Genomic DNA, 18,834 nt, shown 5'->3' with positions numbered 1-18,834 from the left:
TGTAGAAGTGGCCTTAAGTGATTGTTTGGGTCAAGGTCAGTTCCCTACATAAACAGTATTTTTTGTTATTTTTTAATTAAATCTCAAGTTACAGAAATGGTGTACATATAGAAATGCCGTACAGAGTTATAGCTAAGTATATACGTGGTCTAGTTTACAAAATACAACTCTCCTCCATTTCTTTTCCTTCTTTCTTTCACCTTCCTTACTTTGTGAAAATGACTAATAGAGAATTTTATTTACTGAAATAAAGAGGTTGCCTAAATAACCCCAATTTGTTTCTTATTTAAAATTGTATGTTGAGGGGTGCCTGGGTGGCTCAGTTGGTTAAGCGACTGCCTTCGGCTCAGGTCGTGATCCTGGAGTCCCAGGATCGAGTCCCACATCGGGCTCCCTGCTCAGCAGGGAGTCTGCTTCTCCCTTTGATCCTCTTTCCCTCTCGTGCTTTCTATCTCTCATTCTCTCTCTCTCTCTCTCTCTCTCTCTCAAATAAATAAATAAATAAAAATAAAATAAAATAAAATTGTATGTTGAATTCTATTAAAGTGGTATATTCATTCTGTATGAACATTTTGCTGATGAAATGCTGACATTTTCAGTGAGAGTGTGACCTAGAGAATAAATATGTAGGTAATCACAAAATTCTTGAAGTAGGTGAATTATCAAGACCTCTTCATGAATTATGAATGTTATAACACCAAATATGGTAACTGTCGTTTGCTTGAAGATGTGAATCTAGGAGTTTCTTTTGAATATCAGCTACCACCTTGTTATTATGTTATTGTAATATTTTAGTAACACTAAAATATTGTTACAATGCATATTGTAAAAAAATTGAAATAATACAGGACAGTAGATAAAAGTAAAATCTTCTTTACCCTGATCACTAAATCTTCAAATCCCTCTCCATAGAGGTAAATTTCCTGTATGCATATATGAGCTCATATATCACATGTTAATGTAATAATATTCATATTATTTTGGAACATATTGCCCCTTTTCCCCCAAAATATAACACTATGGCATTTTATGTCTATATGCTTAGACATTGCACCCAGTTTTTCCCTATTGTTAATATCTTAATATTAGTAAAGTTACATTTATTACAATTAATAAATCAATATTGATATATTATTATTAACTAAATTCCATAGTTTATTTCGATTTTAGTTTTTATCTAATGTCTTTTTTCTCTTCCATGATCCCATTTAGGCTACCACATTACATTTAGTTAACTATGTCTGTTAGGCTCCTCTTGACTGGCAGTTTCTCAGACTTGTTTTTGATGACCTTGACAGTTTTTAGGAGTACTAGTAGGCTGCTTCACTACTGGGGTTTGTTTAATATTTATTTCATAATAAACTGGTTATTTGGGAAAAGTCCACAGGGCCATTTCATCACATCACATCAAGGGCACGTAGTCTCAGCACAACTTGTAGCTGTTGTTACTAACCTTGATCACCTGGCCGACCTAATATTTTTCAGTTTTCTCCACTGTAAAGTTATTCCCCCTTACCCATCCCCTTTCCATGCTCTATGTGAAAGGAAGTCACTGTCCACAACCCATACCTAAGAAGGGAGGAGTTCCTTCTCCTTAAGAGCACATTGGCTACATAAATTATTTGGATTTCTTCTGCATGAGATATTGTCTTTTCTCCCCATCTTTTAGTCATTAATTTATATCATTGTGGATTCGTTTGTTTTATACTTTGGGTTATAATTGAATAATACTTTATTTGATCAGATTGTTCAAGCTTTGGCCTCTTTGGGAGCTCTTTTCAGTTAGCTTCTGTGCTGCTTTGGCTTACCCCATTAATATGGGCTTTTGTTTTGTTTTGTTTTGTTTTCTTTTTGAGCATGTCTTTACTTTCTGGCATGGTGTTTTTTAATTTCTTGCTCCCCACAAATATTCAACAGTCTTTGTATGTGCACATGAGCAGACATACATTTTCATACACGTGATTCCTAGAAATAGCATTGCTGAGTTGAATTGGATGTCTGTATGTCTTTGCTTTGGGATGAATATATTAGCCCACTGATTGCCCAAAAGGTTGTAAGAGTTTGGGTTTTCACCAGAAGTGTGTGATGGTGCATATTGGACATGACCCCATTCCAATACCTAGTTTTCTCAGATTGAATTTTTTTTCCAATTTGATAGGTGAACAATGGTAGCTCATTGTTATTTTTATTATATATCTTTAATTATGAATGGGGTTGCATATCTTAATTTTTATTGGCCATTGGTTTATGTCCCTTTTCAGTTTTTCTTTTGGAATGTTAGTCTTTTCTTACTGGCTTAGATCATAAATAATGAGCTGTTTGTATTTTAAACAAAAATTAGTCCTTTGTTATATGTAACCAGGAATATTTTTGCTAAATTATCAAATTTTTTAAATTATAGTTGACATACAATGTTATATTAGTCTCAGTGTACAACTTAGTGACTCGACAGTTACATACATTACAACATGACACCATACAAAGTTATTACAGTGTCACTGGCTGGGGTTCGCACCTCCCAGTCCCCTTCACCCATTTCACCTGTCCCCCCATTCCCCTCCCCTCCGGTAACCATCAGTTTGTTCTCTGTATTTATGAGTCTGTTTCTGTTTTGTTTTGTTTGTTTTGTTTTTTAATTCCACATTTAAGTGAAATTATATGGTATTTGTCTTTTTCAGTCTGACTTACTTCACTTGGCGTAATACTTTCTAGGCCCATCCATGTGGCAAGATTTCATTCTTTTTTTTAATGGTTGAGAAATATTCCATTATGTATCTTCTTTATCCATTCATCTACTGATAGACACTTAGGTTGCTTCCATATCCTGGCTGTGATAAATAGTGCTGCAGTAAACATTGGGGTACATGTATCTTTTCAAATTTGTGTTTTCATTTTCTTCAAGTAAATACCCAGAAATGGAATTGATGGATTGTATGGCAGTTCTAGTTTTAATTTTTTGAGGAATCACCGTACTGTTTTCCACAATGGTTGCACCAGTTTACATTCCCACCAGCAGTGCACAAGGATTCCCTTTTCTCCACATCCTTGCCAACACTTGTTATTTCTTGTCTTTTTGATACTGATGGTGTGAGGTGATATCTCATTGTGGTTTTGATTTGCATTTCCCTGATGATTAGTGATGTTGAGCATCTTTTCATGTGCCTGTAGGCCATCTGTATGTCTTCTTTAGAAAAATGTCTATTCAGGTCTTTTTGCCCATTTTTAATTGGATTATTTGGGTGTTTTGGTGTTGAGTTGTTTGAGTTCTTTATATATTTGGAATATTAACCCCTTCTCAGGTAGATCATTTACAAATATCTTCTCCCATTCAGTAGTTTTCCTTTTCATTTTGTTGATCGTTTCCTAGTTCCAGTTGTTTATTCTTGCTATTGTTGCCCTTGCCTGAGGAGATGGATCCAGAAAAATTTTGCTAAGGCCGATGTCCAAGAATCTATTGCCTATGCTTTCTTTTAGGAGTTTTATGGTTTATGTAAGAAAGTGGTTTGGTTTCATTCTTTTGCATGTCCAGATTTTCCAACACCATTTATTGAAGAGATTGTTTTTCCCCATTGTATATTCTCACCTCCTTCATCATAGACCATATAATGGTCAATTTTTTTAAACCATTGATCTGTGTGTTTATTTTTGTACCAGTATCATACTATTTTATTATAGCTTTGTAGTGCAGTTTCAAATCTGGGATTCTGATACCTGCAGCTTTGTTCTTCTTTATCAAAATTGCTTTGGCTAATTGGGATATTTTGTGGTTCTGTAAAAATGTTAGGATTATTTCTAGTTCTGTGAAAAAAATACTCTTGGTATTTTGATAGGGATCACAGTGAATCTGTAGATTGCTTTGGGTAGCATAGACATTTTAACAATATTCATTCTTCTAGTCCTTGAGCATGGTCTATCTTTCCATTTGTTTGTGTCATCTTTAATTTCTTTAATAAATTTTTTTTTTAGATTTTATTTATTTGAGAGAGAGAGACAGAGATAGTGAGAGAGAGCACAAGTGGGGAGGAGAAGGAGAAGCAGGCTCCCCACAGAGCAAGGAGCCTGATGCAGGACTCGATTCCAGGACCCTGGGATCATGACCTGAGCCAAAGGCAGACACTTAACCGACTGAGCCACCCAGGCACCCTCTTCTATAAATGTTTTATAGTTTTCAGAGTACAGGTCTTTTACCTCTTTAGTTAAATTTATTCCTAGGTATTTTATTCTTTTTGATAAAATTATAAATGGGATTGTTTTCTTAATTTCTCTTTTGGCTACTGTGTTATTAATGTATAGAAATGCAACAGATTTCTGTATATTAATTTTGTATCCTGCAACTTCACTGAATTCATTAATTCTAATACTTTTTGGTGGACAAAAATATTGTCATTTTTAATTTAATTTTATTTTTATGTTTTAAAGATTTTATTTATTTATTTTAGAGAGAGAGAGAGAAAACGAGCAGGGAGGAGGGGCAGAGGAGAGAGAAGCCGATTCCCCGCTGAGCAGGGAGCCTGACATGGGGCTCGATCCCAGGACCCGGAGACCATGACCTGAGCCAAAGGCAGACACTTAACCAACTGAGCCACCCAGGCGCCCCAATATTGTCATTTTAAATTTGGCTATGGTTTTGTTGTTTTTCCAGAAAGTAGTGTAAAAGTTTTACATTTTTATGTGATCTAATTGGCATCATTTTCCTTAATAGTTTATAGATATTTTGTCCTCCAAGATTGCAAACATACTCATTGTTTCTTCGGGTAGATTTATAGTTTTTTTTTTTTAAAAAAACTTTTGATTGATACTTATTTTGTGTTAATGGTGTGAGATGAGGAGGAAGCTTACCATAATCTTGGTGTGTGCCAAGTTTTTATCTCCCTTTCCCCATTCCCACTCCCCTTCTCCCAAGCAAAAGAGTATTTCCCTTTTCTTAATCCACACCCACTTTACTGTTAGTGTTATTCCCATCTCTAGCCAGCCTGGCACACACATTGGAGAAAAGGCATCCATTTTCAAGTTTTTTTGTTTTTTGTTTGTTGGGGTTTTTTGCTAGTCCAAGTTCCGTACCTCAATTCTGAGGAGAATCCTGGGCTATCATGACACTTGGTTGAATGTCTTATTACTGGGTTCTATGATAACGCTGCTTCACATCCCATCAAATTTTTAGAATTATAGCATGATTCTACTTAAAACTGCAGCCTCAAGTAATTTCCTTTCCTTGACCTCAAAAATCATCTGAGGATAAGAGCATCATAATAGTATCTGTTTTCCAAATGTAGGATGGAGTTGTCCCAATTATTGTTTAGTTGTTGTTAGGTGTGTTCGAAATTTTGTCATTTAAATTTCTTCCTGAATGAATGGCTTTAGAGTGAAGTTCATAGAGAAGTGGTTATGAGCAGTTAGAGAGTAGTTCTCTATTAATAGAAGTGATAACTAGGAAAACTGAACCACTGAGAGAAATACTCCCTAAATTGTATATCATGCAGTTTTTCGGAATTTTTTTTTTTTTAAGATTGTATTTATTTATTAGAGAGAGAGAACATGAGCAGGGGGGGAGAGGGAGAAGCAGACTCCCCACTGAGTGCAGAGCCTGATGTGGTGATCTGAGCCAACGGCAGACCCTTAACTGACTGAGTTGCCCAGGTGCCCCCAAAATGACACCTCTTAAATGTATATGGTCATTTACACTGTACCCACAAAATGGACAGACCTAAAAAAAAAAATGGACAGACCTCCTCTGTGGTTCTAAAGAAATTGCAAGTTTTTGATAATAAATGGAGTAAGTAAACAAACTATGAGCAAAGAGAAAAGTTTATGTTAATCTGCAGAGTAGTAGTCTAAATATAATTTAAGCCCCCATATTTCCCATAGGGTAGTATGTTAGAACATTCAACCTATAGCAGACATGGTTTCTTTAACCTTCCTCTGATGTGTTCTGTTTTGTTAATATTATGAATAAAATACATTGCCTAAAAATGGATATCATCAGTATGTCAAATGAAACCTGAACTGTGCAAAGCAGAATGGAATTATCTTTACAGATCCAAACACAATACTTTAGCTGTAACCTAATACTGCATTAAGTTTTTCATTAACTGCATCTCAATGTTGATTGCCTTTTGAGTTCTCTTCAGTTATACCTCTCATTTATTTTCCAGCTGAATTACTGTCAAGTCTTATTTGTCATTCTACATAATAAATTAATACTTTGAGTTTAATCATAGGGTTTTGTATTATATTGTAGGTTTGGCTTAGCTTTCCAGACTATTAGAGTTCTTTAAATTCTTATTTGGTTTTCCATTTTAAGCCATTCATAGGTTTGTGTCAATCTTTGGTGGTTATGTTAAAAGTCAGAAATTATAAACTGACTGCCAAATTCATCCCCTGGTGTGTTTTATTTGGCTAGCACATTCTGTTAATATTTTTGTGAATTAGGATGCTTTTAGTTATGGTTTGTACTGTCTATCTGATTTATCAACCACTACCCCTTACTGCATTACACATTTTGGCTTCACACATTTATATTTGTTACTTAGCTATTGAAAGCATTTGCTTTTGCAACCCCTAATATATGAAATCATTTATGAAAATATTGATTGGGACAAGAGAAGGACAGAGCTTGTAGTCCTACAACTAGAAACCTTCCTTGAATTTGACATTTTCATCTTTTTATTTTTCACTTTTGGTATGATTGTTTAACAAATGAATTAAATTATAATACAGTGCTATATATACATCTTCAGGTCATTCATAAATATATCATGATTAACTTTGTCAAATGATTTATTAAAATCAGGTTTCTTGATTTTCAACATCTGTGTTAATGATCTTTCTGAAACTCAAGACTAACCATGCCTTCAATTCTTTGTACATATCCCTTTGGTACCAGTTTGGTATTCTATTTATGTATTCCTTTTAGTAGACCTCATCTTCACTTGGAATTTCTTGTCTAAATCTTGATCTCTGAAATTTTCTTCTCTTAGCCTGCAGCATTACTTTTGCTGCCTTTAGTTCTATGTATGACCTTATTTCTTATTTTACAAGAAGGAGGGTCATCAGACAAACTTTACTTACAATTCTTTCTAACCTGATCATTTATTTTAGATGTACAGGAAGAAAAATGTGGTATCATTTCCTCCTAAAGATGATAATAGTGAAAATTTCAATCTTTATAATTTGCCAGGTAATGTGCTTAAAGAGCTTTTTATAGATTATTATCATCTCAAGACAGTCCTTAAAGTAGATGCTATTGTTAGCATGATTTTATGGGAAACTGAGTCTGAAAGAAGTTAAGTAACTTGCTTGTGGTCACAGAACTTGTACTATCAGAGTTTAGCCTTCTGTATTTTGTGTGACTAATGCTAACCTTACCTTTTATTTGCACTGTTTAGTACTCTCTGTTCTTGTTTCTCATTTCTCTTGATGTTCTAGAACATTGCTTTATCAGTTACCCCTTTTCTTTCCTTTCTTATCACTTTATTCCATCCTTTTATTCCATCCTTATCCACTCAGCCTACAAATAAATTTGGGTCTCTTTTAGCCATTTAAAAAATACAAATGAAAAGCATATCAACAATTTCTCTACAATCTCTCTTTGATTTTGCCTCTCCTCAAGTTTTCAGCTCCCGGCTTTCTTTTTACTTTCACCACGAGGGTTTTTGTAAGAACGAACTAAATTAGCTACCTCCTGTTCCTCACCTGCCATCTGCTCACTCTTGATCTCAGTATAGGTTGTTGCTACTGGCACCGTGGTCTGAAACTGCTCTTTCCAGGACCATCACTGAACCACGACACATCAGATCTAACAACCTTTTCAGTCCTTATCTCTCCTGCCAATGAAATACTTTGCTGTTCCACATCTCATCATTATTGAAATTTCCTTGCCCTTTTTTTTTTTTTTAATTTTTATTTTGTGTTTTCAACCAAGTCTTTCCTGCAGAGGTCATTAGAAATGGAAATTATTACTTTTAGTTATTTATTTATTTTATTTTATTTTTTAAAAAATTTTATTATGCTGTTAATCACCATACATTACATCCTTAGTTTTTGATGTAGTGTTCCATGATTCATTGTTTGCATACAACACCCAGTGCTCCATTCAATATGTGCCCTCTTTAATACCCATCACCAGGCTAACCCATCCCCCCACCCCCCTCCCTCTAGAACCCTCAGTTTGTTTCTCAGAGTCCATAGTCTCTCATGGTTCGTCTCCCCCTCTGATTCCCCCCCCTTCATTTTTCCCTTCCTACTATCTTCTTTTTTTTTTTTAACATATAATGTATTATTTGTTTCAGAGGTAGAGGTCTGTGATTCAACAGTCTTACACAGTTCACAGCGCTCACTATAGCACATACCCTCCCCAATGTCTCTCACCCAGCCACCCCATCCCTCCCACCCCCCACCACTCCAGTCCAGTGGCCTAGAGACCACCTCTACTCATATGAAAAGAAAACAGCTTCTTCAAAAAGAAAAGCTATTCAAATTGGAAAAGAGAGGAGCTTCTAAGTGAACATATACCAACATTTTATTAACAGGTAAAACTTGATCATTTTGTTTGGGCTCTTCCTTGTTATGTCACATTTAAAGGAACTCATTAAATTACTGAAAAAGGAAGGGACGACCTTGTAATAAATTCTAATGTGTCACTGATTAAAGCCCCAATCATCTAGAGCACATATCCATAATCTTCTCCTATTTATCTCAAGGTCATTAGTAATTTTTAAGTAGTTACTGCTTTATATACAAGTGTGAGCATGTGCACAAACACATATATGTGCATGCATACATTCCATTTAGTTGTTTTTTTATATAACTTCAGACACCAAAAGCACTAAAGTTAAGATGGAAATAGAAGGGCAATTAACTTCCTAAGCTTTTTAGATCATTCCAGTTATGACAACTGTCAAATTACATCAGAGTTTTAAGTGTTCAAAGAGAAAGGCATAAATTTTGGTCCCAAACAAGAGCAATAACTCATTTTGATGCTTTTTAATGCCTCTTAGTTCTATTTCTTAGTCTTTACAAAGTTGTCCCCTAATGTAATCTGCTCCTTAAGGTTAACGTTTTCCTTGATTCCAAACTCAGTTTGTTCTCACTCTCTTACTGTGCACACTCTTAGGTGAGTGAGACTGTTCTCAGTTTTAGCTGTTGTCTAAATCTCTACACATACTCCATTCTTCTTTTCTGAGTTTTGACGTGACCTGCATTTCCAGCTACCTGTGGAACATAGCCGTCTAAAATGGTCTGAGATCCGAGATCCATTAAGTAAAAGTTAAAACTTTTCCTTCACACCTTTTTCCTCTTTATGCTTTCCGTGTTTCATTACCTGCCTAGTCACCCAAGTTTAGAGACTGTTTAATTAATCCTTTCTTTGTTTCTCAGATTCTCTATTACTCTCATGTTTAGGTAGCCAATATTCCTGCTCCCAATCTCCCTTTTCTTTCAGTCCTTATTGCCTAAGCCCTAGTCTAGGTCTTGGACACTTGTAGGAAGTTTCTGGAAGCTCACACTGCTTTCACTCTCACTTTCCCTCTGTCCCCCTCTCCATACCCACTTTTCACAGTGCTGTTTGAGTTAAAGCAAACCTGTAAGACTGCCATCCTAATTCTTAAATAATATCCATTGCCTTTGAGCTTATTCAGCAAATATTTATTGAGTACCTGCTTTGTGCTAGGCAGTATTCTAGGTGGAGAAGAATAGTGAACAAAACAGACAAAAATCTTATCTGTAATTGAGCTTGGTCTAGTTGGGGGGGAAGCAGACAATACAAAGTAAACTGTGTGGTTAGAAAATGATAAGTATCATGGGGAAAAATAAAGCGGGGAGGGCGGGTAGGAGTGTGGGTGGAGAAATTGGGGAAAGCCCAATTAGGGAAAGCCACTCTAAAACAGTAAAATTTTAGCAAAGATTTGAAGGAGTTGAGGCAAGTGAGCAGTATGTATATCTGAGGGAGAGAACATTCCAGGCTGAAGGAGTGATCAGTATAGAGGCCCTGAATATGAAAGCCTGCCAGATGTGTTCAAGAAACAGCAGGAAGCTATTGTCAGTAGAGTAGAGGACAGGGAAATAAATATGTGTAGAGGACCTTGTAGACCACTTACAAGAATAAATCTTAATGAGGTGGAGTGGAAGAGCTACCATCTAACTTCTGTTTTGTTGATATTAGACCAAAGGGGTAAAGGTGGAAGCAGAAAGGCCTTTTAGGAGGATATTGCAATAATCCAGGTGAGAGGTGATCATGGTTCAGACTAGGATTGTAGCAGTGAAGATGGTAAGAAATGGTTGGATTCTGAATAAATTTTAAAGGTAGAACCATTAATACTTTTTTTGGTGTATGTATATGTGTGAGAGAAAGAGGAGGGTGGGGAATTAATGATGATTCTAAGGTTTTTAGCCTGAGCAATGTCAAGTACACAATTTGACATACTAGTCTGGAGTTAAAGGCAGAGGTCCAGCATATATATGAATTTGGGAGTCATCAATGTAGAGTAGTATCGAACCACCTGACTGGGTGAGATCGTAACAGGAGTGATGAGCTGACATAAAGAACAGAGATCTGACTGAGTCCTGGGATCCTCCATTCCTTAAGAGAGAAAGGGAAATAGAATGAGCCAGAAATGAAGAGCAAGAAGAGTGGTCTTTAAGGTAAAATGAAAACCAGAAGAGTATAGTGTCTTAGAACCCAAGTAAAGCAAGTATTCAAAAGAAGGGAACATGATCCAACTATGTTAAATAGTAGTGCTCAGGCAAAAAGAAAGGAGAGATAAGATGATGACTAACAATTGACATTGGATTCAGCAACAAGGAGATTACTGATCTTAAGGAACAATTCTGGTGGAGCAGTGGTGATGAAGTCCTATTTGGAGTAAGTTTCAGAGAGAGTGAGAAGAGACTGGTATTGGAGAATGTCAGTTTAGACACCTCTTTGGAGGAATTTTACCGTTTAGGAGGGCAGAAAATATGGTGCTAACTAGTGCAGGTATTCTTTTTAATGATGGGAGAAATAACAGCAAGTTTGTGTGCAGATTGTAATGCTCCCACAGAGAGAGAATTAATGAAGAGAGATACAAAAATTACTGAAGTGCTGATTGTGATTAGGAAAAGCAGAGTAGTATCATTTTTTACATGTAGCAGGGTTTACCTTAAAAAGGAGCTTGGTCACTTTATCCCTAGTGAGAGAAGGGAAAGAGGAGCATATGGGGTTAGATGCTGTAGATGGGCACATGTAGTGGTGCAAGCAAGGTCATCAGCTGGAGGTGAGGATGGGAAGACAGGTATTGGAGGTCAAAGTGAAAGAAGAAATCAAGTACTTGGGAAAAGTGAATGGACTAGGCAAATATATGATTGCTGGGCCAATTGAAATGCTTGATGATGAATTTACTGTGAAACCAAGCAGCACAGTTTTAGGCAGTTTGGGTACAGCATGGAATGAATGGGCAACTAGATTTAACCAGAGTTGTGGTTTATCAAACAGGTATGATAAAAGAGAAGGATATATGCTAGAGCAGACTTGGCACATTTTTTCATAAAAGGCCAGATAGTAAATATTTTTGGTTTTGCAGGCTATGGTCTCAGTTATAACTACTCAGCCCTGCCCCAAAGCAGCCATAGACAATACTTACATGAATGAGCATTGCTATGTTTCTATAAAACTTTATTTATAAAAACAGGCAGCAGGCCTTTGCTATTGTTTACTGACCATGTGTTAGAGAATGAGGGTAATGGTAGACCTTGTAAGTTAAGCTGGATATGGAGAGAAGAGAGGAGAACATGGAAGAGTGAGGGATAATAAAAATGTAGTAGAGTCAATGGCATGCTGTCTTACTCAACAGTTTCCTGAGCTCTGCTGTTTTCATTGACCCCACATCTTGGTAGAGTTTTTCTATGCCTTAAATGCACCTTTCATACTCAATTTAGATGTCGTCTCTTTTATACCTCCACCTTTACTTCCTCTGCAGTGGCTACTGACCTATAGAAAATGTTCAGTAAATGCTGAAAATTGAAATTCTTCACTTCATTTTGGTAGGTAACATGATTTCAAATTGGGACGATTGTGAAAGTTTGTTTACCTACGGATTTTCCCCTTCAGTAGCCAATTCTAGACTTGCCCACAGTGATTCTCAACTTTGTTTTCTGCTTCAGTTTACCTATCTGATATTGTTCACAGGAACAGAGTAAAGATAGCACTCTGTTCCTCTCTCCTACTTGGTACTTAGCTGGAATTCCCTTCTTTCTATCTATTGATCTTGGATTAGTGTCTTTAGGCTGCTGAGAAAGGATGTTTAAACATATGACCTGCAATAAACTTGTGAGTATGGTAACTTGCTGCCTTATAAATTATTCTTTTTCTTTCAGTTACTTGTAGAAGACAAGTGATTATTGTAATTATAGACTATCAGATAACCATAGAATCTTTTTTGTAGAGCTTAGAGAAATTTTGAAGAACATCTAGTCCAATTTTTCATATTCTAGTTGAAGGAATTGAAGCCTAGAGAGATTAAGTGATACATTAGTTAGCGTACCTTAGTTAGCAGCAGAGCTAGGGCTGGAAATCTTCACTCCCTTTTTAGTACTCACCCTACTACCATGACAGTTTTCCTGATAGGATATGAGGGCACTGATTCTCAAACTAGAAAACAGGAAATTTTGTGACAAGTGATATCCTCTAAAATCTTATTACCAAAATAACAGTTTAAATATAATTGGAAATCTTAGCAGTATTGAAATGGCTATGTTTTCTTTCCATGAAATTATTAGTAAAAAGGTACGGTAGACTTGTTTTTACTATTATGGTTATATTCTGAATTACTTTTGTATAATTAAAATTGAATGCATGAATCTTAAAAATGTGAATAAGTGAAAAAATCTGAATAACTAAATGTATAGAGATTTTAATCTCTATTTAAAAGACTGAATATTTAAAAGACTAGTTTCTAATTTTTCCTGTTTGTTTTTAATAAACTCTTTCAGAAAGATGAAGTCTATCTTAATCTGGTGCTGGACTATGTTCCGGAAACAGTATACAGAGTTGCCAGACACTATAGTCGAGCCAAACAGACGCTTCCTGTGATCTATGTCAAGGTATGTAAAAATGGAGCAATTTCCCATTTACTTAATATCATCCAAGGAAAGTGTTGGATATGTTTTAACTGTATTATTGCATATAATGCCAAGGGGGGGGAAGCTGCAAAGTAGGTTTTGCTAGAGCTTCATTAAATTCTTGTATAATTTTGAGGTGTGAAACCTTTACCTTTTAAACTTTCATGACTCTCATATTAAAGATATCTTGTCATGTTTCTGACAAGTGAATTTTTTCACAGACATTTGTGGATTTTAATTTTGCCAGCCATAACACCTTTTTATTTAATTTCTGATACCCTTATTATGGCATAGACTAAAAAGGAAGCAGGCATATCATATAAAATTATAAAATATATATGTGATCAGATTAAACATTATACTGCCATTTATAGATACAGTGTAACTGTAGCTAAAGTTTAAACTTTCTATAATTTTAAATATGTACAGACTCTATGAAGGTGTTACTTAATTTTTAGTACCTAATGTCATTTTCTGTGAAAGAACTCATAACAGAGTGGCTAGGAATTTATCCAGCATAATGATTAAAGTTGTGATTGCTGATTAGAAACATTATTGTCATTATAATCATTATTAGATTGTTCAGATCTTTAAAAAAAATTTTATTGACATATGGTTGACACACAGATTATTATTTTTTAACTATGACGTTGTGAAAATTAACTAGGTGTTAAGTTTCAAAGTCTAGCTATCTAAATATAACTTTTTGCATTTTATCCTTTATAGGAATGACTCTAGAAAATAAAATGGCATTGACTCTAAATGTTTTAAGATTGAGTATTGAATTTTACTTAATAGCTACAATTTTAAACTTTATAGTAATAAAATGGGTACCAAAGCAGGAATTTGGTAACTAGATAATTAGGACAAGGAGTCGGGATTCCTATTGAATTCAGTGCTAAGAACTTTTAAAAATCTGATTCCTGTATAATTTTATTTGGACTTATCCAACTTGGTTGGGGTTGGTGGTTAAATTGGTCATAGGAGGAACTAAGAGACACAGTTTTTGTAATAAAAATTTAGTACTTTATTCTGGTTTTAAGATAGCAGGGTCCTATTCAAGATAACCTGCACAATAGAATATCCCTTTTGAAGTGTCTAAATCTAGGGTAATCTTTGAACTTCTCAGTTTAGAATGGTAATGGATTTATGAAGAAGAAACCCTAGATTTAGTTCCTGAAGACCTAGTTTTGAGACCCAACTTTGCTGCTAAGTTAAGTGCTTTTGGGCACTTACTGATCTGTTCTCTACTTAGCTTCCGTGTTGGTAGAATTGTACTCATTTCTTTCCTGCTCACAGTATAGCATTGTTGGTCTATAAGGTGAACTTAACATATGAGAAAACATTTTTGGGACTGTAAAATAAAAGTAATAGGAGATCTTAACACTAGGTTTAAAAAACGACATGTGGACATTTAGTAAGAGGTGCACAGTGGTTAGACCAGTTTTTTGTTTCAACTCTAACTCAGCAAACAAATACTAAATGATTGCAGAATAATGTGATGCTTAATAAAATATTTTATTCCTCCTCTAATAAGGAGAAAAAAGATTACACAAATAACTATAAAACAAGAAAAAATATATAGTGTTATGAAAGTAGTTAGGTCATATTCTTTTGAATTGGCAAAATTCCGAAGAGAGGGTTGTAGTAATACCTCTGTTGAATCTACCCTCCAAGTTACTTACCTCCTAGCAGATCTGTATTGCTCCATAGCTGAGCCAATACCCATTTTCCCACCACTTAACATAAAATGTCCCAAGTGATTTTCTTTTCCTGTATCTGTCTACAAAGTTTTACTCGTTTCAGGATCTTTTCTTTGGTCACTCTAAATACTTGTTTTTATTATTGAAGATTTCAAATAGAAATAAAGGAGAAAATGGAATAATGAACCCCCATGTACCCATTATATAGTTTGAACAATGATGAGTTCATGGCCACTCTTGTTTCATCTATACCACCCTCTGCTCCCCACTTCCTTTATTTTGAAGCAAATCACAGGTATTATTATTTTCATCTGTAACTATTTCAGTGTATATGTGTAAACAATAGGGACTTTCTTTTTAAAAGCTTAGTTAACAAAACCATTGTCTTTACCTATACAAATAAATAGTAAATTACTAATATAATTAAATATCTACTATTTTTATTACCAGTATGTTGTGTGTGTGTGTGTGTATATATATGTTTTTAAGTTTCTTTGTTAGAATTGGGATCTAAGTAAGGTCCATGTATTATAATTGGCTGATGTATGTCTGATGTTTCTTTTAATTTATGGACGACTCTCTCTTAAACTTTGGTACTAAAGAAACTGGGTCAGTTGATGTGCAGTTTCTTGATCTGAATTTTGCTGATTGTATTACTGTAGTGTTAATATGTTGCTCTGTCTTCTGTATTTCCTGCAAATTGGTGATTAGATATATTTTTATAAAATTCAAGACTACTTCATATGTATTGTTGAGTGCTTTCCTAAGGAAGAACATAATGTCTGTCTTTTTATGATACTTGTAACTATTGATCATCCTAAATCCATTAATTTATAAAGGGTTACAAAATGTGGATATTCTAATGTTATTATTCCTTCTTAATTTATAAGCTGTGGGACGCCTAGGTGGCCTAGTTGGTTGAGCATCGAACTCTTGGTTTCGGCTTCAGGTTGCTGGATCCACCCTGCACTTAGCGTGGAGTCCGCTTGAGATTCTTTCCCCCTTGTTTCTCCCCCCCACCACTTGCCCTGTCTCTCTCTCTCTCTCCCTCTCTCCCTCTCTCTCTCTCTCTCTCTCTCAAATAAATAAATAAATAAATGATATCTTTAACCAAAAAAATTTATAAGCTGAAATAGTTTCCCATGTCAACTATTTGATTACCCTGAGGTACAATTTGTATAACAAATATAGGATATATATATATTTGATTATATCCCTTTATTTACCAAAATTTATAATAATTAGTTGATTCATGGGTTCCTCCAGAAGTGACCAACAAGGTATTTTTTGTTGTATGTTTGTTTTAAAACTTCTTGAATAAGTCTTAATAATCTAATCTTTGATAACTTCTTCACTTTCTAGCATGGTAGTGTTCTAGGTTCATCTTACACATTTCATTATGGATTTTTTAATGGACAGAGCTAGAAAATGATAAAGTTTTTCAAAGATAAAATACATCTTTTTTTTATCTCAAAGGTTAATATATATTGACATTTCTCAGTAAATATTGGGGGGCTTAACAATCTTACATCTCTATTTTCTTTCTCTTACACTAAAAATTCCATTTTTCAATGGTAGTATATGTTCTGTCCTACACTCTACATACAGTAGTCTTAGAATAATAATACTGACACTACCACCAGCAAGTGAAAGTAATTTCTTTGCATTTCTTTTTATTCCCTTGGTATATTTTATTAGGTGTGAAATAAAATTTCTCTCTTAAAGAAGCATTGAGTATTTCCTCTCTATGTGATTATGCCTCATTAAGCTTTGTTTCTTTCTTTTTTTAATATTTATTTGAGGGAGGAAGGGAGAGAGAGAGAGCACATGCACGAGACAGCACAGTGGTGGAGAGGGAGAAGCAGGCTGTGCATCAAGCCGGGAGCCCAATGGAGGACCTCGATCTCAGGACCCTGGGATCATGACCTGAGCTGAAAGCAGCCGCTTAACCAACTGAGCCACCCAGGCACCCCAAGCTTTGTTTATTCATTTTACTTTTATTATAGATTGCATATAAAAATTTTTTTAATCAATGGGGTGGCTCAGTCTGTTAAGTGGCTGCCTTCAGTTAACAGTCTGACTCTTGGGGCACCTGGGTGGCTCAGTTGTTAAGTGTCTGCCTTCGGCTCAGGTCATGGTCCCAGAGTCCTGGGATTGAGCCTCACTTCGGGCTCCCTGCTCCGCAGGAAGCCTGCTTCTTCCCCTCCCTCTCCCACTCCCCCTGCTTGTGTTTCCTCTCTCACTGTGTCTCTCTCTGTCAAATAAAATCTTTAAAAAAAACAAAAAAGTCTGACTCTTGATTTTGGCTGAGGTCATGATCTCAGGGTTGTGAGATAGAGCCCCACATCAGACTCCCTGCTGGGCATGGAGTCTGCTTAAGATTCTCTCTCTCTCCCTCTCCCTCTGGTCCCACCCCTCCTGAAAAACATTTTTTTTAATTAATTTTACTTTAAATTTTATGTCAACATTAATATAAAATATTTACATAGTTCCAAAGTAGAATCTACAAAACAAGGATTATAGTCAAATAAGTTTAACTTGTATACCTGTTTCTTCTACCCTATTTCTTCTCTCCCCCCGAGTTAAATATTTAAATTTTTTTATAGTCCTGCCATTTTTAAAATAAGCAAATATATATAATTATGTTATTCCTCCACCTCCTTTTTATGTAAATGGTTACATAATATATACATTTTCCTCCATCATACTTTTTTTTTTTTAAGATTTTTATTTATTTATTTGACAGAGAGAGACACAGCGAGAGAGGGAACACAAGCAGGGGGAGTGGGAGAGGGAGAAGCAGACTTCCTGTGGAGCAGGGAGCCCAATGTGGGGCTCAATCCCAGGACCCCGGGATCATGACCTGAGCCGAAGGCAGACACTTAACGACTGAGCCACCCAGGCGCCCCTCCTCCATCATACTTTTTAAGTTAAAAATATATTCTGAAGCTCACTCTTTATTAATATAGATAGACAAACATAGCTATTTCACCTTCCTTTTTGTAGCTGCACATTAGTATATTATATGGCTTTATCCTAATTTATTCAGCTGGTCACCTATTAATGGTGTATTGTTTTCCCTTCAGGTGTTTGTTTTTGTTTTTGCTATTACAATGTTGTAGTAAAGAGCCTTGTGTTTTCTGTGGTTTGTTTTAAAGATTTTATTTATTTTTAGAGGGGGGGCATGAGCAGAGAGGAAAGGGCAGAGGGAGAGGGAGAGAATCTCAAGCAGACTCTGCACTAAGTGGGGAGGCCAATGCAGGGTTTGATCCCAGGATACTGAGATCATGACCTGAGCCGAAACTGAGTCAGATGCTTAACCAGCTAAACCACCCAGGTGCCCAATGTTTTCTGTGTTTTTGACGCTATATATTGGATGAGATCTCTGGCATCCTATATTGTAAAAAGGAAAATAAGGTTATTATGCATATTGAAGTCAGCATACAAAGAAAGTTAGAACACTCCTTTTTCCCTCTTCTGGAAAAAAAGATGGTTCTTTTATATAACCACAGCCCTTCCAGAGTCTGAGCTGTTGGCCTGTTGTTATTGTAGAACACAAATCTATTCTTATATTTAAGAGTCTAAAAAAGATAAAAACTGTCTGAAATTGATGTTGATCTCATTCAGGTATTCCTTTTACCTAGTTTTATAAAAACTATTTTTTTGTGAAAAATATTGGATTGGGAGATGGAAGTAAAAGCAATAAATGCGTATACTCTTGCCTTCATGGACCTCACCATCTAATAAGGACTTGTTTAGCATACATGTCACCAGAATGGCAGCTACAGTCCTTTGTAATTGTTTGACGTCCACTTTTTCACTTTTTCTGGGGAAGTTGAGTTATATTATATTATATTATATTATATTATATTATATTATATTATATATATATTTTAAGATTTTATTCATTTATTTGACAGAAAGAGACACAGCGAGAGAGGGAACACAAGCAGGGAGAGTGGGAGAGGAGAAGCGGGCTTTCCACTGAGGCGGGAGCCCAATGCGGCGGCTCAATCCCAGGACCCTGGGATCATGACCT

General features: G+C 35.5%; 1 protein-coding gene across 2 annotated transcripts in view; it reads left to right on the top strand.

The window, feature by feature from the left end:
- Positions 1–18,834, top strand: part of GSK3B (glycogen synthase kinase 3 beta) — a 205,123-nt gene that overhangs the window by 106,747 nt on the left and 79,542 nt on the right. For both annotated transcript variants that reach the window (XM_025874826.2, XM_025874830.2), the window contains exon 4: positions 12,964–13,074. In XM_025874826.2, the coding sequence (XP_025730611.1) occupies positions 12,964–13,074 (111 nt within the window). The remainder of the gene's footprint in view (positions 1–12,963; positions 13,075–18,834) is intronic.

This window comes from Callorhinus ursinus, unplaced genomic scaffold (assembly GCF_003265705.2).
Source record: "Callorhinus ursinus isolate GAN/ISIS: 27379988/994484 unplaced genomic scaffold, GSC_fseal_2.0 scaffold1, whole genome shotgun sequence".
Classification (NCBI taxonomy): domain Eukaryota; kingdom Metazoa; phylum Chordata; class Mammalia; order Carnivora; family Otariidae; genus Callorhinus; species Callorhinus ursinus.
The sequence above is the reverse complement of the archived record's forward strand: the minus strand, read 5'-3'. Positions and strand labels throughout refer to the sequence as shown.